Source organism: Megascapheus bottae, chromosome 32 (genome assembly GCF_031878675.1).
Source record: "Megascapheus bottae isolate mThoBot1 chromosome 32, mThoBot2.hap1, whole genome shotgun sequence".
NCBI lineage: Eukaryota > Metazoa > Chordata > Mammalia > Rodentia > Geomyidae > Megascapheus > Megascapheus bottae.
The window spans coordinates 594,028-613,891 of record NC_143540.1 but is presented as its reverse complement, the minus strand read 5'-3'; the positions used below and the strand labels follow the sequence as shown (position 1 = coordinate 613,891).

Genomic DNA, 19,864 nt, shown 5'->3' with positions numbered 1-19,864 from the left:
AAGTATGTCTGCAATCTCAGCACTTAGTTGGCAGATGCAGTTGCAGGCTAAAGTCTCACCTGGGCTACCAAGGAAATTGTCTTCTGAAAACAGCAAAATAACTGAAATGACTCAAGTTCAAACCTTAGTAGTGCAAAAAAAAAATCCTATCCTCGGTTATCAGGTAGAGCAGTCTGAGTTCTCTGGTAGAGAATTCAAAGCCAGAAGCAGTGCATGCACAGCACCCAGGAGGCTGAGGTAGAAGGGTCATGGGGTGGAAGCAGACCTGAAGTACACATGCACACGCACGTGCACACGCACACTAGACGTGTGCTTATGTAAGTATATATTTAAGCATATATGTAAGTAGCTGGCAAAAAAGCCTGGCTGGAAGCATGGCTTAAGTGGCAGAGTACCAACCAGGCGAGCAAGCTGATCAAGAGTTCAGGCCTCGGTACCATCAAAAATTAATCACACCAGCAGGGCAGAAGTGATTATTTGTTTGTACCATAATAAAGAGGGCCTGCAAAGTGACTCCAATTCATACCTGAATAATCACGAAGGTGTGTTCAGTATTTAAAGACCCAAACCATAGTGTCTTTCAGTTGCCCTGGGTAGTGGGAAAATTAATCCTTAATAAAATGCAGTTTATGACCACTCAAATTTGAGTACTACTGAAATGAATCAGCCATCACAATATGAACCCAAGCCTAGTAAATACTACTTGTCACCGCGTACAAAACTGTGCAAATGGCCTATAGTGTAGGTATATTGTTAGAAAATTACATTTACTTTTAAATGATTCTGTACTAATCACTATGTAGGGTACTTTTAAAATCCCACAACACTGAACTGCCCTAAACAGTATTAAACTGTGAATTTTGTTTCCAAATTCTGATCAACAAGAAGAAAGCAATAACGGTAAGCAGACATGACAACACACTAAAGCCAGAATATTGGTTTAAAGTACAAAAAGAACTTCCATCTGTCCCGAAGTGGTCGATCTTTACACCAGGGAGGGACCCAGGGCCAGCTCTGGTGTGGAAGAGCAGGGACATCTAGGGACATGCACAGTGCCATCGTGCATCACGAAACCGCTCTTGCAAAGCAGTCCCCAGATACCAACAGTCATAGGCCAAGGGGCCTCCACTGGACAGGAAGCCACTCCTGGAAGGTGGACCCCAGGGGTGTGGGGCCCTACTTGATGTTACGGACGACCCTCCTACAGTGGCTGTTCTTCATTTCCGCCAACGCTTGTTCCAGCTGCTGGACTAGATGAAGCAGGGTGGCGGGGTCCGTCTGCACAACTCTGGTGCTGTGACCTCCACTCTGGTCCAGGTGCAGCTTCAGGGTCACCGAGGGCTTAATCTGCTGTCTCAGGCTTCTGCTTGCCAGCTTGATTGCACATAGAAAAAGCACAGTAACAGCTGAACACTTGTCACTGTCTTAACCTTGTACAAAACTAAAAGATAAATCTCACAAAAAGTAATGTGAGATTTGTGCATTTGTGGCGCTGAGGATGAACCCTCCCCACCAGGGTGTGTGCGGGGTCACACAGGGTGCGCGTGTACAGGGAGCACCAAGGCAGGCAGGTGTATGCACTGGAACTCAGGATTAAAGGAGGGCAGGCCTGTGGCTGGCAGGAGGGCCAGGTCCCTTCCGTGGCTGCCTCATCTGTGACAACTCACCAGGCTGTACCCTGTATTTCCTTGATGCATGCTACGTTTCTGCTCAACGTTCTCCTTACCCAAAATGCCAATCTCATAATTACACAAGTGAAACAGCTGAACACATTGAAAATGAAAGGAAACAAATTATTATACACTTTTGAGAAAGAACATCAAACCTAAGTTTCCAATCAGAATCTGGTTAAGGTGATCAAGGATACAGCAAGCACAGCTAGCTCTTAAATAGTCTATACTGCATGTCATGTTGAAGAAGCCATACCTGTACATCCAGTCTCCACTCAAGGCTATGGTAGCTGGGCAGGGTCGGTGATAGTTCACTCAGAATATTTCTGATCTCCTTTCTGTTTTCCAGATACAGCTGAAGCAGTAATTTGTTCAGTTCTTCAGGGAATCCCAGAACAAAAACAGAGTCTTGGAAATCCAGTTCAGAAATCTAAAGCAATGAGTTTAACACAGATTATCAATATTTTTGTCCACTAAATGCTGAAATACATTCAAAAAGAAGTGGATACTTAAGCGAGATGTGTTAAATTGTAACCTCCTTGTACAAACTTGTAAATTCAGAAAAAAAAAATACAAGAGACAATACATGATATCCCATAATTCATTCGCCTACAAGATTCCTTACAGTTAAAAGGAAACCACTGCCTACATTTCCAAAATCTGACTTAGTGATATATATAAATACTCGCTCATCCCTGTAGTCCTAGCAACTCAGAAGGCTGAGACCTGAAGATCTGGGTTCGAAGCCAGCATGGACACGAAAGTCTTATCTCCAATGAAACACTAAAAGCAGGAGGCAGAACTGTAGTACAAGCGGTAGAATGCCAGTCTTGAGTAAGAAAGCTACAGGATAGCACCTAGGCCCTGAGTTCAAACTCCAATCCCAGCACACACATGTATACACATGTACATGCACACGTGCGCGCGCGCGCACACACACACACACACACACACACACACACACACACACACTCCAGGTTAATCAAACCAGTCAGCAGAAGCCATTACCATAAGCTTTGAGCTCTCGGTGAGGAGATATGTTAGTCCTTCCACCCCATGTTGGATGGTATCACTGCTCACATTAAGCTTTCCTAAGAAAGAAAAGGGAAATGAACAAATTTTTTGTGTATTCTCTCTCCTTCTATTTAAAAGGAAACATTTTCAGTTACTCCACGTTTTCAAGCACTGCAATGAAACAGACTAAGTGGGGTATGCCTTCCGCATTTCCTTCCAAGCAACCAAGACCACAGGTAGCCTTGTGGAGCCCACTTCCAAGCCTGCACTCCTCTCCTGGGCTGGCTAAGGAAACACTTGACTTCATCCCCAGGCCCCTCCCCACTTCCACAAAAGAAAGCTGCTCACAGCCCACCCAGCTACTCCACAGCATTCCACTAAGCTTCAAGCACTTCAGCAATGAAGACAGTACTAGGTTTACTTTTTTCATGCCAGTACTGGAGCTTTTACTCAGGAGTCCCTAACTCTCCCTTCGTTTCTTTTACTCAAGGCTGGCACTCTAGGACAGCTTGAGCCACAGCTCCACTTCCAGTATTTTTGCTGGTGAATTGGAAGTTAGGAGTTTCTAGGATTTGTCTGCCAGGGCAGGCCTCGAACCTAGATCCTCAAATCTCAGCTTCCCAAGTAACCAGGATTACAGACTCAGGACACCAACGTCTTTTCAAATATGAGGAACCCGGGCCAGGAGTTTGGCCTAGTGGTTAAAGTGCTTGCCTAGCATGCACGAAGACCCGGGTTCAATTCCTCAGCACCACATACATAGAAATAAGCCGGAAGTGGTGCTGAGGCTCAAGTGGTAGAGCTCTAGCCTTGAGAAAGTCCAAGGACAGTGCTCAGGCCCTGAGCTCAAGCCCAGGACTGGGAAAAAATGAAAAAGCAAATATGAAGAACCCACATGTAAGCCCTCCCTCCCCAACTACCTGGGGGTCGACAGGGACTGTGGCTTGATCAAGATCCCGGCGGAGCGTGACTGCTGCCCTGGGAACCGGCCCTGCAGCGCGCACCCGGAGAAGGCCTCCAGCGGTTCTGCGAGCCCCGCCCGCAGGCCCCGCCCGCAGGCCCCATCCCAGGCCCGGTCCGCAGGCCTCCCGCACCCCCGCTCAGCCCGCAGGCCCCGTCCGCAGACCCCGTCCGCAGGCCTCCCGCACCCCCGCTCGGCCCGCAGGCCCGGTCCCGCGCCCCCTCTTACTGGCTGCGCCATCGTAGATCTTGGGGTTCGACCCTCGCCGCAGGAACTCCACGGCGATCCGCCCGAACTCGGCGACCACTGAAATGAAGCGGGAGAGCGTGAGCGCAGGGCCGCGGCCGGCCCCCGGCGGCCCCCGCCCGCCCGCCCGGCCCCTCACCCGCGCGGTCCACCCGCGGCAGGAAGGCCAGGTGCTCCCGGTGCTCCGCCGACAGATCCAACAGCATCCCGGCCGCTCCGCTCCGCGCTTCCGGCCCGCCCCCGCCCCGCACTTCCGGCGGCTCCGGCCCCGCCCCGCACTTCCGGCGCGCGTCCCGGCGAGAGCGGCTTCCGGCGTGGCGCGGCCGGAGCGGGCGCTCCGCGTTCCGCCCGGCGCTGGACTCCCCGGAGCTCGCCGGCGCGTGGGGGAGCGGGCGAGGGAAGGGAGGCGCGAGAGCGTGAGGCGGCGGGGAAGGCGGGAGCGCCGCCCTCGTGGAGGTAGGTAGGGCGTCCCGACGCGGGGGCCCGGCGTCCCCGAGCCGGGCCGGAGCGGCCGGCCACGCCAGCCCCGGACGGACGTCCACCGGACAGCTCGAGTACGACGGCCGCAGGAGAAGGCAGGGCTGCAGGGCGGCTCCCGAGGAGAGCACGGCAGGACCCGGCATCTCCGGAAAGAGCGTGCGTGGCGCGGACCTGCGAGACCAGGCCGTGGGCGGAGAGCGCAGACAAAGCCGCCCTTCCCCGAGGGGGACGCGGCCACCGCGAGGGCTCGCCGACGGCTGGTGGAGAGCTCGGAGGCGGTCCTTGTGCGGTCACCTTCCTAGTGATTTACCCAAGGGAAGCGAAAGCAGGCACCCAGGGACCAGCGTTCACCGTAGGGTTCTTAAGGGCTTCGTGGTATCTCAAAGCCAAACACAGCCTGCGTGTCCGCCGTCACCGGCGCTTGCGGCAATGTGATTGAATCCTAAAGCATCAGTATTGCAAAATGTGCCGGGAACAAGGACTCGGGAATCTGGCCTGGCACTGGTTTACGAAGGAGCTTGAAGATGCCTTCTGACTGTAACTAAAGTGGGCGACGTCGGGGTTGGGATGTGGTTTGTGCAGATCTGTGTCAGACCCTTGTATCTTACATTTACCACCCACCTAATTCACGACCTGTACACTTGCCCTTTATTTTAAAGTTAGTAGAGACTTCCGGCAAAAGTCAAAAAGATGTCTGAGACCAGCATCTGTAACTCTCCTAAGGACTCTCTCATAGAAAACTTTTAAACTTACATCTAATTATTACATTCTACATTTATAAAGCGCTCAAAGCATGGGAAAAATCCAAAAAAGCAGAAAATCAAACAATAAAATCCCATTCTCTGCCCTAGGTATATATATATATATATATATATATATATATATATATATATATTTTTTTTTTTTTTTTTTTTTAAGCCTAGACATTCTTCTGAGTGATGGCATCCAAGGGAACACACTGTGAAACATTCCCTGTCTGTCGAGGGTCATGTAACATGAGATGTAGTTGATGTTGATGGAGGAACTGGAGGCTCCACTTCCCCAGGTCTTTGACCAAACTGGGGTTGCCATGACTTTTCTGGATGTCTTTCACACACAGTCAGACCTTCCTGGGTAGTCAGAGTAGAAATGCTCTTTTTGGCCAGGACTCTTGCAATTCCTAACTGCTGAAGCCAGCGTTTCTCTTTAAAGGCACTGCAAGAAAACAAGACATGATTCATAAGGAAGTTCATTCTCATCTCTCTCCATCACTGAAAGGAAGGAAACGTTTGGCTTGGTGTTTTTGCTGTCTAGCTGGGGAATGACATTTCTCCTCCAGGCAGCACTAGAATTTAGGACCTACAACTGGAAACAAAACCATTTGGCATTGTGCAGAATCTCTGGGCTGAAACTTCCTTTTCCTCCCCTTAGGCATTGCTATTTACCACGTGTTCCCTGACCACTGCCTATCCCCAAACTCACAGTAGGAGCTTTTTGTGTCAGTACTGGGGCTTGAACTTAGGGCTTTCTGCTTTCGCTTAGCCTTTTCTGCTCAAGACTGGCACTCTACAACTTGATCCACACAGCTCTACTTCCACCTTTTTGCTGGTTAATCGGAGATTTGTCTGCTTTGAACCTGGATCTTCAGATCTCAGCCTGCTGAGTAACTAGGATTACAGGGTTGAGCCACTAGGACTCCAACCAATAGAATTTTTTTTTAAGAAAAAATTTTTTTAGGGTAATAGAAGGTAATTTCATGCATATTTGCATAAGTACATATAATTAATGGACAACGATAACCATGCATTTATAAACATAGAGAGGTCAGCCTATACTCAGCTGTTAATCTGGTTTCCAGGAAGGTTGTGGGCAGGCAGGGGTCATGAGGAAAATTTGGGGGTGCTGAAAGCAGTTTGCATCTGATCTGGGTGGTGTTTATGTGACTATAAAGAAACGTACATATCCACCAAGCATGAATGTTGGGGGTTGGGCATGTAACTGACTGGTAAGATGCTTGTAGCATGTACAAGGCCTGGGTTTGAGCCTCAGCACTACAAAAACAAACGAACTTTTAAATGTTTCCATTCTTCTTTGCAATTCACTGGTCCATATAAGCACACACTGAAGGACTTACCAAATCCTCAGCCTTCCAAGTGGCGGTATTACAGATGTGCACCCCACACTTGGTTATAGTTTAATTTAATTTTCTAGAGTGTTTGATGATCTCTTTTTGTGCTTTCCACAGATTTCTCACAAATTACAAAGATGGAAGCACTGAAACAGAAGTAGTTTTCATCCACTGTTAACCTCAGACTGGCTCTTACATTCTGCATTGTACAGCCCACCACTAGGTGGCAACAGCCTCACTGAGATAGTTGAGTTGAACTGAATGGCCAATTACAAACAGGCCATTACACAACCCAGTAGATGCCTTTCTAACGCAAGCATCCGTCTGCTTCACAGGCAGTGCTCAGGACCTAGGGTTTCACGGGAGTGTTGTCTGAAGTGCATCTGAATGAGTGTGCCTTTAAAGTCCCCTTCTGGCACACTTGCTCATCCACTCAGTGAAACACTGGACTGCATTCTCATCTCACCTCTTCTGTTCATGTCAATCCTAGCACCCTATCCTTTCCACTTTCTGTCTTGCCCAGTAAGTGTGCTCATGTTTTTGTTATTTAAACTGTTGCTAAATTGTTCCTTTTTTCCCTACTTCCATCAGTACCCATTCTCCATGACCATTTCAACAGCTCCTGCCCACAGTTACAGTTTTTCTTTTCCTTTGAGCTCTAATTCACATTTTCTTCTTAGCTTCAAAAACTCAGAAACAGATCTAATTGATGCCCAGCTCTTCATGACTCTTCCTCCACAGAACTGGAGGAGTCACTACATAAGTAACATGAGTCTGAGACCTTTGGTTTGTTGTCATGAGACATGAACTGGCTATATAACCCAGGTTGGCCTTGGGCCTGTGATCCTCTTGCCTCAGCCTCCCGAGTGTCAGATGGTAGGCATGCGCTACCACACCTACCAACACGTGGTCCTTGCTGCTGGGGCTTGTTGGGTACACTGAGGCAACTGATGTTGCTCTGTTATAGGGGCGCTTACAAAAATGTTCTCTGCCCTGGACCTTCTGTATTAAAGGCCACCTGGCATGCTCAGAGGAGAAAACTTTACCTTGCCACAGCGAGACAGTAGACTGCGTTCTCTCTGGGGGTCCTCCCACTGTACCGTGTGAAAGATGAAAAGGAGGACCTCAGTAGATCCTCAGCATGTGGTGTTGCATAGTAAAGGGATGGGTGGGAGTAGCCCGCTCTTGAAAATGGAGGGAGGGGAACTTGGGGGAGGTATGTATTCCTCATGTATGGTTCTTGTTTGCCAGATGGTGCAGTAATTCTCTTCTGGTTTCCCTGCTGAGGTCTTTGTAAACCAGAGAACCCATTTGCATCTTCCAGAGGAGGCAATGTGAGGGTCTGCTCTCTGGAGCCCCTCTGCGAAACCACCAGAGAACTGCCAGCTTTCTTGCTTGTAGTTTGCTCCTTGAGGGGAGGAAGCCTGCTCAGCGTGATCTGTGAGTCCCTGTTCCCAGCCTTATGCCAGCTCTTGGAGGTCATCTTCGGTGTGGTAAAGCCATCCACCATCACAATATCTCCCACCTTTGCCCCCGAGCTCCTTGTTCTGCTAAGCTGGCTTTTGTGAAGGCTGTGATTCTGAGCTCGGAAGATCCACTGCTTTATTTTAATATAAATCCTCATCGGGACTGTGATTTTCAGAAATGGAACCGTGGACCACATTTTGCCTAGCAAATATAGCACACAGTCTTCATGCCTCTGTCTGGCCGCGATGCTCAGGGGGGTTTGTCCCTCGGCGTCTCTGCATACAAGACACAGGACGCTGCAGTTGACAAAGGCCTTCAGGATGAGCAGTCGGCCAGCCTCTGCAGCGGCATGCACTGGGCATCTGGAGACATCGACATGAAGGGCTTGATGGCACCACGCACGGTAGGGGTGAACGCCCACTGCCTCCTGGGGCCTTGCCCCCTGCTTCAGGGCCCACTCGCTGAGGTCAGTGTAGCCATGAAAGGCGGCCAGGTACAGCGCCACTCTCCTCTGATACCTGGATGAGGAAAACGGGTCGGGGAGGGTGTGAGATAACTGAAAAGCAAGAAGCGTATTCGTTTCTTCCTTTTCCCGAAACATTTTTAGGAAAAGACTTAGGTAGCGTAAGGTTAAGTTATATGGGCCCGCCTTACATTTAGTAGCAAATGGGAATTACTGCAAGCAATGCAGCATAGTTTGGGACTGTGTGAGTTTGAGGTGTGCATTTTTTGTGTTTCTTTTCTGAAAGTCCTTGTTTTCTGGCTTCTATAAGTACCACTGTCTTGACCAGAATCACTGCCTCTCCCTTCCCCACATCCCTCCTCTCTCCTCAGCCTTCCCCAATACTGGCCTCTATGTCTCCCCTCCCCTCCACTTCCCTCCCCTCCCCTTTCCCCAGCACTGGGCTTCTGCCTCCTGTTATTCTCATAGAGGTGAGTGTCATGTAGCACATAGCTGGGAATGTGGCTTGGTGGTAGAGTGCTTGCCTAGCATGCATGAAGCCCTGAGTTCTATTATTCCTCAGTATCACATAAACAGAAAAAGCTAGAAGTGGCACTGTGGCTCAAGTGGTAGAGTGCTACTAGTCTTGAGCAAAAGAAGCTGACAGACAATGCCAAGGCCCTGAGTTCAAGAAGGTGGAGGAAGTAGAGGAGGAGGAAAAGGAGGAGGGGGAGGAAGGGGAGGAGGAGGAAGAAGATAAAGAGATAACGAAAAAGAAAATAAAATAAAAAATAAATAACTGAATAGGAGTGGCAAGTATGTTCAAAAGTGCGAGAAGCATAAAATCCAAACCCAACTAAACCGAAGTCGCCTCATTAACTATTTCTGAAGGCAGTGATCCATCACCATAGGCCATCCGGCCTCCTGCAATGCCCCTGTAGCCCATACCCTGGACTGGGCCCAGCATCCTTCTACTTGGAGCTGGAGCTATAACAGAGCCTTGGTAAGAAATTATGTCAGTGAAGGCAGAATTTACTTCATCCCCTTACTTGAGTACTGGTCCTTCTTTTGATAAATAGCGTTGGACTTTGAGTTTTTGTCCAAGGAGACAGCCCATTAGAAATTCCTTCCATCCATCCCAGACATCCAAACGAAGTGTTGTTCCTGTGGATCAAGAGAAGTGGTTTAATTTACGTGCATGCAAATGTCACAGTAAAGCCTCCATTGTGGGCTTGGAGTTTGGTCTAGTGGTAGAGTGCCTCACACATACAAAGACCTGGGTTTGATTCCTCAGTACCACAGATATAGAAAATGCCAGAAGTGGTGCTGTGGCTCAAGTGGAAAGCCCAAGAACAGTGCTCAGGCCCTGAGTTCAAGCCCCAGGACTGGCAAAAAAAAAAACAAAGTGCCTCCATTGTACACTTAATGTGTGCTAATACTAACAATAATTTTTGGGAGGCAGTCGTGGAACTTGAACTCAGCTCTTCAGCTCAAGGCTAGCACTCTACTCCACAACAATAATTTTTAAAAGGTAATTTCTAGTTCAACCTATCACTATGATTTGACAGTCCATAACACTTTTAGTAATAACAAAAGCTTTTCCAAGGCAAGATGTGAGCAGATGCATGAGGAAGAGTAACCTTGAAGAAGGAGACTTGGTTTTTGTTTATGCTTTAACTTGAGCCTTTATTAGCTTGGAAAAGGCATTTCCCTGGCCTTCACAGATGAGCCATGGGAAGCTTCAGCCTCCCTGCTCTCCTGAAGGTGAGGCCACACAGCCTCTCCGGGCCTCTCTGGCTTCAGGTACAGGGAACCCCACTGCTTCCAGAGTGGAGTGCTGGTGTGCCCCTGTGCACTCCCACCTGCCTTGTCTCTGACCCACCCCCTTCCGTGCCCCTATTGTGAGTCCCAGGAGCCTACCCCATCTTTGCCTTTTCAGGACTGAAGAATTATCTTGAAATTTCCTGCTCAGAGCCTAATCTCAGGGGTCACATTTCTGCTGAGTGTTTTCAGAGCCTCCAGTGGGGGCTACCGCCTTGTTCCTGCTGGACTGACTGCCAGAGGGTCTTCTGCCCTGCAGCTGCCAGGTGTCAACGTTGCTTCCTGTTCTGGGACTTCCACCAGATGTGGGGCTGAGGGTTCCCACCCACCACCCATCTGTGCATCCTTAACCTCAGAGTTTCAGTTCAATCTTCCTTAATACCAGGAGAGCACCTCCATGCATCCTGGTGTTTTGTTCCACTTTAAGGAACTTGTTTAAGTCCCAGTACCAGCAGACACACACACGGCCATGTCAGTTTTCTGTTGGCTAGCAAATGTAAGCAAACTACAAGCAATTCAATTGCTAGTAGTCAGTGGTCCTAATTTCTCAAAGAACAAAGGTAACAATTGAGAGTTTTTTCTTTTAATACCCAAGTTTTAAATATTCAGAGAATTTCTAAGCACCCTCAACTTTTAGCCTCATAGGTCTCTAATGCCTTCTTTGTCACACGCTTAAATTTCCTCTGAAGCTTAGGGGTTCTGCTGGAACATATAAATCCACTTGAAAACTGAGATACTGATTCAGGGAATACTTCCCAAGCTTATCACTGAAAGGACAGTTAACGTAATAAAACCCAAGCCTCGGGACCCTTACTATGCACAGTGTAGCCTGGAAAGCACCTGGTAGCCACCAGCCTGTTCCAGACCACTGTCCCCAACACGGGGTTGGCTCCTGTTGCCCTCGTTTCTGGGTTCTTTCTGAATATGGAAACCTTTATCCTGGCTTGAAGCCTCCCTACACTGGGAAAATCAAGAGAAAATATTGATCGGAACTTAAAGCACATCAATAAAGACATACTGGCTTGACCGTATAAATTATTGAAAAGAACCCAGCTGTGGGTTTGGTCACTATCTGTGGGCAGTGTGACCTTGGTTAGGTTGTCTCTGTAAACCCCTGTTTTCTCGTACATAAAGGGAATTAAGATGGCACAGTAGGCTTCCCAGGGTTGGCAGTGCAGTCCTGGAGCCAGCCCAGACTTCAGTATCTGAGCTGGCAGGGCTCTCTGCTCCTGGGTTAAGTGTCCAAGGGGGCTGTGTGCTCTGGCTGACCCTGAATACCACCAGGAGGGAAAACCAGTCTCCGGCATCAGAACGTAAAGCGCAGGCACACACTCATGCAATCTGTTCCAGAAAGGATAAACGTGAGGTAAGCAAGAGCAGAGGATGGGGCCTGGCCAAGATAAGAGCCAGAAATGGAGCTAAAATGAACACCATAATTTATGCAAGTCCTATATACATATTTTTCTTATTTTATTCATGCAGCCCAAATCCTGATCCTTGTGCCTTTCCCTCCTGAAGGGCTAGGATTAGAGATTCCATTTCTGGCTAGTCTGATAGATGATTAGTAAGTTAGTTACTGAATCACTAAATGTTCTGTCATCCCAAAAGCCCTTTGCTCACTTCACATCTTAAACTTTACCCTCTTTCTGTCTCCATCTGCGTGATCATTGCCATCCCCAGTGACCTTTTATCAGCGCAGAGGGTTTAGGATTGTCTGGCCTTTCCCTAGTCTGGTGAAAAGTGTGTTCATCTTCTGTTAAAATTCAAAATCCCAACAGCTTCCATGCTCACCTTCCACCTCCACTGATGCCTGCTTGCCGTGAGCTTGGCATGTCCTGAGTCCTGGCAGTGCTGGCCTCTGGCCCTTGCTACATGGTTCTCTGTAGCACCTTTCACAATGTTGAACCTCTCCTTTATAGGCAGAATTCCCACCTTAAATCTGCTAACATGACCCATCTCTCCAAGTTTGTCCTGGAAAGGAATTAAATGACCTTGCTTGTAGTAAGAGCTTTGTTCTGAACTCATTTTTGCTATGTCACTTTAGAAAATGATTTTTTTTCATATCTACAGCATGTAACCCGTATCTTGAGCGAGCCACTCAAAAACTACGCATTAAACAAAACAAAACAAAAAAAACCCAAGCCCTGTAAAAGACAGGTTGAGCCATTTCTAAATTCCTCAGCTCTACAATGTCATTTTAATCAGAACAGTGTAGGACCTAGGGACAGCATGAGTTTCTCCCAGTTTTGTTTTGTCTTTTGGCATATTCCTGGATAATTCGATTATCAGTTGAGGTATCATCACACTCTTTGGGCAAAAATGGGGACAATAATTGATATAAAAGTTTTGACTGTCTCAGTTTGAAACTGTGAGTAGTATTGCCAAGAAGATACAGTAGCCAGGAGAAATAGGGATCAGTGCATCACACTGTTAGCAGTTGTAGAAAGCAAGCCTACTCAACCCAAGTGTGCTACAAAGCTCGGGAGTCGGCTAGAAGAACTCAAAACTCAGATGCAGCTCACTCCCCTCAAGCAATACTCTATTTTTTTTTTTTGTGGGTCGTGGGCGTTGTCCTTGCGTTCTTCAGCTCTACCCCTTGAGGCCACATCCCTGCAATAATCTTTTTTTTTTAACAATTATTTTTGCGATTCAAGTAATTGTCTAATGTGGTTAAAACTAAATGTAGAATCTGTTAAATTTGAATTTGTCATTCTGATGGCTGGCTACAGCAGATACGACCCAGAAGTACAGCACTTAAAAAAGAGACTATTATTTCTCTGGGGAAAATGTCTGCCTACTAAAGCACCTCATCCTTCACCGTATTGGTGTCACACTGTTAAAATGATTGCTTTAATCTAACTGGCAACAGTTTAAGATAAGAAACAGATTCAGAATAGCATTTTATGCTGCTAACTGCTTTAAAGAGAAAGAAAAGTATATGAACTTGAATTTACTTGTATATATGTTTGCGATACACTGAACAAGAACAGATACAATGGTGTGAGTTGTGGATATTAGCAAAGCCTGCTCAGAGAATAAGCAGATGGAGACCATTCTCCTTCTTAAATGCCCTGGCCACAGGTCCATCATCCATAGCTGTGCTCTGTTCAGCAGCTCCATTTGCGTGAATTTGGAAATGCTTTTGATTCTAAATTTTCAGAATAATGATGGTTGCCTGTGGGACAGCGCCTGAGTGCCAGAAGGACCAAGAGGTCCAGGAAACTAACCACTTTCCATCCTTCTATACATGTGCCATTTAAACCATTTACCACTGCAAAATAAGTTAAAAGTTTTAGCCTTTGAAAATACAGATTTCCATTTTCTCTGGTGTCCCAGAGTGCCGATGGTGAGCAAGGCTGCCAAGAGGGCGGCGGGCAGTACCGAGGCCGGCGTGGTAGTCTCCGAGGGTGTTGCAGTCGTACATCTCCAGCCCCTGAGGGCAGCGGAGGCAGTAGGCACTCACTGGAATGCCACATTGCCGTGTCACAAGTGTCCGCAGGTCTGACACCTTTTTACCCAAAAGAGAAATGTCTTCCAAGATGGGCATTGTCTCCTGGGTCACCGCATTGAACACGTAGAGGATAGGCTTATCTTCTTCCTAAGGACGAACAGGAAGGAACTCACTGTCTGGTGAGGGGGTGAGGGACCGAGATGTTAGAGAGGTGCTGCTTCCACAACAGTGGGGTGACAGGTAAAAACAAAGACTTGTGTATTATCTCTCTCCCCAGTCCTGAATGGGGAAGGAGAAATGAAAAGATGGAAACTGTATTATTTGTTTATTTTTGCCAGTCCTGGGGCTTGAGCTCAGGGCCTGAGCACTGTCCTTGGGCATTCCTCAAGGCTAGAGCTCTACCACTTGAGGCACAGCACCACTTCTGGCTTTTTCTGTGTCCACAGTACCGAGGAATGGAGCCTGGGTCTTCGTGCATGCGAGGCAAGCATTCTACCACTAGGCCATGCTCTCAGCCCCTGAAACTCAGAAGTTAAAAACACAAAGTAAATTGACAAAAAAAAAAAAGCAGATAATTTCCCCTTAATGCTAAGGAGACAAAGAAGAGGCTCTCTAAATCTGATTTCTTCAAATGTTAAAAAAAATCTGGAAACTCTTGATGAATGCCAAGGAGAGGAAGAATAAAAGGATATAGCAGGCAAAATGAAGTCTGGAAAGCCACCTGAGTTTTGTGTGGGCCTCACTCATTTTACCTACCCTGAACTACTGTCTAAGGATGAGGTGCCAAATGACAGGAGGACATGTTTTGGTCCAGCTCAAAATACACAAAAGCCTCAGATAGAAGCCACCATCTTGAGTCTTTAACCCCCACTCCTGCATGAGGAACAGGAAATGGTTGATCAATTCCTCCCCAGAATACTATAAGACGTATCTGTGAAAATATTCATTGTGTGTGGCTCCTTTTTATGAGAATCCCTGGAATGATTTTCATGACTAGAGCTCCAGGACGTGTGATTGTGTGTGGAACCCCTCATCCATCCTCTGGGGACACTGACTTTAAGGAACCCCCAGCTGGGAGAAGACATGGCAAGGCCCTGAGACAGACTGTTCTCACTTAGTCAACACAAGACACGCAGACCCCGTGAACAGTTTACACCCATGCCATGCTGGCAGCGGTGCAGAGGTGTGATTTTAGTGAAGCCCTCCTTCATCGTGCATGTTGATTTGGAGCCTAAATTTTTGGATAATTTAAAAACTGTCTAAGTTGGGACCGGGAGTTTGGCCTAGTGGTAGAGTGCTTGCCTAGCATGCACGACAACCCGGGTTCAATTCCACGGTACCACATACATAGAAAAAAGCTGGAAGTGGTGCTAAGGCTCAAGTGATAGAGCTCTAGCCTTGAGAAAGTCCAAGGACAGTGCTCAGGCCCTGAGCTCAAAAACTGTCTAAGAGGGAAACAGGAGTGGAGCTGTGTAGAGGGAGAAACGGAGGGGAGGTTTCTCTCATTGCTCAGTGTTCTTCATTGTGTATTTGCTTTGGCTACAGAGACCTTTAGTTTCTATGTTTTGCAATATGCTAGATGTATTCCCTGACAGCAATGTAGAACTTCTAAAGTAGTTTTAGTTCCATAAGCATTTGTTTTACTTAAATGAGTTCAGTCTCTTAATACTTTTTCTGGCCAGTCCTGGGGCTTGAACCCAGGGCCTGGGGCACTGTCCTTGCGCTTTCTTTTTTTTTTTTTTTTTTTTTTTTGCCAGTCCTGGGCTTGAGCTCAGGGCCTGAGCACTGTCCTTGGACTTTCTCAAGGCTAGAGCTCTACCACTTGAGCCTCAGCACCACTTCTGGCTTTTTTCTATGTATGTGGTACCGAGGAATCAAACCCGGGTCTTCATGCATGCTAGGCAAGCACTTTAACCACTAGGCCAAACTCCCGGCCCCCTTGCGCTTTCTTAAGGCTAGTGCACTACTACTTGAGCCACAACACCCCTTGCAGCTTTTTCTGTGTATGTGGAACCAAGAAATTGAACCCAGGTCTTCATGCTAGACAAGCACTCTTACTACTAAGCCAAACTTTTGGCCCCTGGCTTTTTTTTTTTTTAATGCAGCAACCCTATATTTTTGCTTTCACTATTAAAACTACAGTATACATTTTTGAAAAGTTCCTTTTATCTTACGATCCAAATGGGAAAGAAAATGATGCTGACATATCCTTAGTAGAGGCAGGATGGAAAGTTGGAGGAAAATATTCATCCTGCTAGCAACATTAATCAAGCCAAACCCAGACTAAAACCAGCAAACACGGGAAATGGGTGGGGAGGAGAAAATGATTACATTTCCTCTTTCCTGATGAAAAGGGAAACTGGTTTTACGTCCTGTTTCTCAGATTTAGGACATTAATGACTTCTTTTTTTTTCCAGAAAACAAAAACCACCTCCTTCTAGGTGAAGAGACTAATTTGGGTGGGTTATCCACAACTTGATTTGAAGTGTGATAGACACCTTGGCAGATGTTACTCAGATCATCATACCTTAACAAAGCATTTAAGAGTTGAGCAGAAAGATATTCCAACATCAGCAAGACTCCAGCTGTTCCTCAGAGCAGCCCCAGCATACACTAGCTCCAGATACCGCCGGCCTTGTTTGTCCTCAGAGAGAGGAATGTGGAAATAGTCCTTAAAGACCAACAGCACATTATGAGGACAGGATATCTCTGTATTACTAGACAAGAACTGTAATCTCTCTCTCTTTTGCCTTCCTTCCTCTGTGTATATGTCTTTCTACTTCTCTGTCTCTAAGTATTTTTTCCAGTTGGCATTATAATTATTTTCTGATAAAGGGAAAATATATTAGTGTTCTTAACTTGGACTCTTTAGACATCCCCAAACGTTTATGAAGAGGGAGGGATACTCACTTTGAGATTTTAATTCAAGCACTATATATAATAATATAGTAATTACTATTACTATTTGTGGTACTGGGTCTAACACCTCCAAGGCTACCAGATTCTTATCAACTTATCGTATAAAAAATAATGATCTTTTCATTACTTTCAGTTTCCTGCTTGCTGAAAACATTCCCAACCATTCATTAAGTTATTCTGCATAATTAAAATCCATACATACTTTAGTGGCTCTGGAACAAAGTGCGTACCTTTATCATCAGCTTGACGGTTTCCACTGTGTCATCGGCAGAAACCTCAAAAGGTTCAAAGGATCCTTCAAAAGCTATGAAAATCCTCATTATGTAATCAGCTTCTCAGGAACAAGAGAAACAAAACAAAAAAGCTGCCTCTTTTCAAAGATGCTGCTAAATAGTTGGAAAAAATCCAATTCACAATGAAGGACAAAGAAGGGGGGAAATATTAAGGGCAAAATTGATGGCTGTCACTGCCCAGCCTGGAGGGGGACTTAAGAGAGCCAGAAGAGCAGGTCCACAGTATCACAGGTGGGGCCAGAGAGACAGGAAATGTTTCCCTGCCACAGGCTGCAGTTAGCAGCTGCCTTGTTCCTGCATTATGGCAACCTACACACAGGACAATGGCAAGGCGGGTGTGGACAAGCTTCGAATGTAGCACACAAAAGCACTACACACCGATCATACCTGGTAGTGTGATCGCCACCTTGTCTCTGGAGATCACATTTACTCTAAGACAGCTGTCAGACGAACCTTTAAAAATAGATAGGATTGTAGAACACGGCCTGCATGAAGCGAGAGTTGATTTTGCACAATGAGATAATCCTGAAAGTCCTCAGTAAATAACTCTGAGCAGAAGCATGCTTGTTTCCATAACAACTCTCTGTACTTGTCCTCTGGCAGTATTTCTGATCCTGCCACCGGGTTTGGGACAACATTCCTGCACCAGGGAGATGAATGTGTATGCATTCGGCCTGTTGTTCTTGCATAATGGAAGCTGCTGAACAGCAATACAATACAGTTGATGTTTCTTATATTATTTGCCTTTATTTATATAGCAATTTACAATTGCTATTTTCTTCAACCCCACTTGATGTTGCTGGGATTGATTTTAATCCCTATTCAGAGTGAGCAAAGATGTGTCTTTAGTCAAGTTGATCAAGTAAGCATTTTATTAGAATGTTAAAAAGAGGCTCTTCTGCAACTCGTTTGATGTACCTGATTTAATGCCCTTATATCTGCACAGTTTTTCATGTGTAAATCTTGCCCTCTTCCTGAAATACCTCCTTGACTGAGTACAGGATCATCACCTTGCATTTCCTTTTCTTAGCAGCACTTAGCACAATGAGCAGGCACTCAGAAAATGGTACTCTGTATACCAATTCTCTTCTGATTCCATCATGCAATAATGGTTAGAAAAGGAAAAGATAAGCCAGGTGCTGTGGCTCACCTTGTAATCCTAGCTACCCAGGAAGGGGCTGAGGTCTGAGGACTGGGGTTAAAGCCAGCCCGGGCAGGGAGGTCCGTGAGACTCTTGAACCACCAGAAAACCAGAAGTGCAATTGTGGTTAAAGTGGTAGAGCACTAACCTTGAGCAAGAGCTCAGGGATAGTGCCCAGATCCTGTGTTCAAGCTCCTAAACTGACCAAAAAGGGAGTACAGGTGTGGCCACACACTCAGTTCACTTATGAGTTTTAAAAACTGTATTTTATTGTTGGGGTGATGTATAGAAGGGGTGCGGTTACATTCATCAGGCAGTGGGTCCATTGCTTCTTAAACATTGATCGCCCTTCCCGTGTTTTTCTCCCACTTTCACTTATGTTCCATGTCATCTCAATGGAAATTTAAGGATATGCAGAATATTTGTCTGTCGATGGTCGTGGGGTGCATGGGTGGTAGACGTTCCTATGACACAGTTAAAAGTGATTTCTGGATGTCTGAGATTAGAGTTGTGAGTGAGCTTACGTTTGGAGCTGGGGTGGGGTCCTGTTCTGTGGGTCCTGTCCCGGGGAGGGGTCCTGTCCCGGGGGATCCTGTCCCGGGGGGGGGGGGGGCAGTCCTGTCCCGGGGGGTGCTGTCCCGGGGGGTCCTGTCCCGGGGAGGGGTCCGGGACGGGGTCCTGTCCCGGGGAGGGGTCCTGTCCCGGGGGGGGCCCTGTCCCGGGGGGTCCTGTCCCGGGGGTGCTGTCTCGGGGGGGGGCCCTGTCCCGGGGGGTGCTGTCCCGGGGGGGGGGTCCTGTCCCGGGGGGGGGTTCTGTCCCGGGGGGTGCTGTCCCGGGGGGGGTCCTGTCCCGGGGGGTGCTGTCCCGGGGGGGGGGTCCTGTCCCGGGGGGTGCTGTCCCGGGGGGTGCTGTCCGGGGGGGGGTCCTGTCCCGGGGAGTGCTGTCCCGGGGGGTCCTGTCCCGGGGGGTCCTGTCCCGGGGGGTGCTGTCCCGGGGGGGGGGTCCTGTCCCGGGGGGTCCTGTCCCGGGGGGTGCTGTCCCGGGGGGGTCCTGTCCCGGGGGTGCTGTCTCGGGGGGGGGGGGCCCTGTCCCGGGGGGTGCTGTCCCGGGGGGGGGTCCTGTCCCGGGGGGGGTTCTGTCCCGGGGGGTGCTGTCCCGGGGGGGGGGGTGCTGTCCCGGGGGGGGGTCCTGTCCCGGGGGGTGCTGTCCCGGGGGGTCCTGTCCCGGGGGGTGCTGTCCCGGGGGGGGTCCTGTCCCGGGGGGTGCTGTCCCGGGGGGGCGTCCTGTCCCGGGGGGTGCTGTCCCGGGGGGTCCTGTCCCAGGGGGTGCTGTCCCGGGGGGTGCTGTCCCGGGGGGTGCTGTCCCGGGGGGTCCTGTCCCGGGGGGGGGTCCTGTCCCGGGGGGTCCTGTCCCGGGGGGTCCTGTCCCGGGGGGGGTTCTGTCCCGGGGGGTCCTGTCCCGGGGGGGGTTCTGTCCCGGGGGGTCCTGTCCCGGGGGGTCCTGTCCCGGGGGGGGGTCCTGTCCCGGGGGGTGCTGTCCCGGGGGGGGGGTCCTGTCCCGGGGGGTGCTGTCCCGGGGGGTCCTGTCCCGGGGGGTGCTGTCCCGGGGGGTGCTGTCCCGGGGGGGGGTCCTGTCCCGGGGGGGGTCCTGTCCCGGGGGGTCCTGTCCCGGGGGGGGGGTCCTGTCCCGGGGGGTGCTGTCCCGGGGGGGGTCCTGTCCCGGGGGGGGGTCCTGTCCCGGGGGGTGCTGTCCCGGGGGGGGTCCTGTCCCGGGGGGGGGGTCCTGTCCCGGGGGGTGCTGTCCCGGGAGGTGCTGTCCCGGGGGGGGGTCCTGTCCCGGGGGGGGTCCTGTC

The 19,864-nt window shown here is 48.8% G+C and overlaps 2 protein-coding genes across 2 annotated transcripts; both read right to left on the bottom strand.

Annotated features, from left to right (window-relative positions):
* Positions 1-922: 922 nt before the first annotated feature.
* On the bottom strand, positions 923-4,141 carry Commd2 (COMM domain containing 2). The gene is made up of 5 exons (XM_090323108.1): positions 4,031-4,141; positions 3,874-3,951; positions 2,679-2,761; positions 1,927-2,100; positions 923-1,374 (listed from the first exon to the last, which is right to left on the bottom strand). Exons 1-5 carry the CDS (start codon positions 4,095-4,097, stop codon positions 1,177-1,179), a joined length of 600 nt encoding a protein of 199 aa, XP_090179234.1. The 5' UTR covers positions 4,098-4,141; the 3' UTR covers positions 923-1,176.
* A 3,379-nt stretch (positions 4,142-7,520) lies between these two features.
* Ankub1 (ankyrin repeat and ubiquitin domain containing 1) lies at positions 7,521-18,560 on the bottom strand. The gene is made up of 5 exons (XM_090323334.1): positions 16,809-18,560; positions 16,187-16,330; positions 13,590-13,806; positions 9,437-9,551; positions 7,521-8,463 (listed from the first exon to the last, which is right to left on the bottom strand). Exons 1-5 carry the CDS (start codon positions 16,896-16,898, stop codon positions 7,521-7,523), a joined length of 1,509 nt encoding a protein of 502 aa, XP_090179460.1. The 5' UTR covers positions 16,899-18,560.
* Positions 18,561-19,864: the final 1,304 nt, after the last annotated feature.

What these genes read in the sequence shown, in the direction of transcription:
- Commd2 (XM_090323108.1), bottom strand. Translation starts at nt 4,097, where the DNA reads ATGCTGTTGGATCTGTCGGCGGAGCACCGGGAGCACCTGGCCTTCCTG. An exon ending in GCCGCGGGTGGACCGCGCGG is followed by an intron (nt 3,952 to 4,030) that starts GTGAGGGGCCGG and finishes GCTTCATTTCAG; the next exon opens with TGGTCGCCGAGTTCGGGCGG. An exon ending in GATCTACGATGGCGCAGCCA is followed by an intron (nt 2,762 to 3,873) that starts GTAAGAGGGGGC and finishes TTTCTTTCTTAG; the next exon opens with GAAAGCTTAATGTGAGCAGT.
- Ankub1 (XM_090323334.1), bottom strand. Translation starts at nt 16,898, where the DNA reads ATGAGGATTTTCATAGCTTTTGAAGGATCCTTTGAACCTTTTGAGGTT. An exon ending in CTCTTAAATGCTTTGTTAAG is followed by an intron (nt 13,807 to 16,186) that starts GTATGATGATCT and finishes GTTCGTCCTTAG; the next exon opens with GAAGAAGATAAGCCTATCCT. An exon ending in AGACTACCACGCCGGCCTCG is followed by an intron (nt 9,552 to 13,589) that starts GTACTGCCCGCC and finishes CTTGATCCACAG; the next exon opens with GAACAACACTTCGTTTGGAT.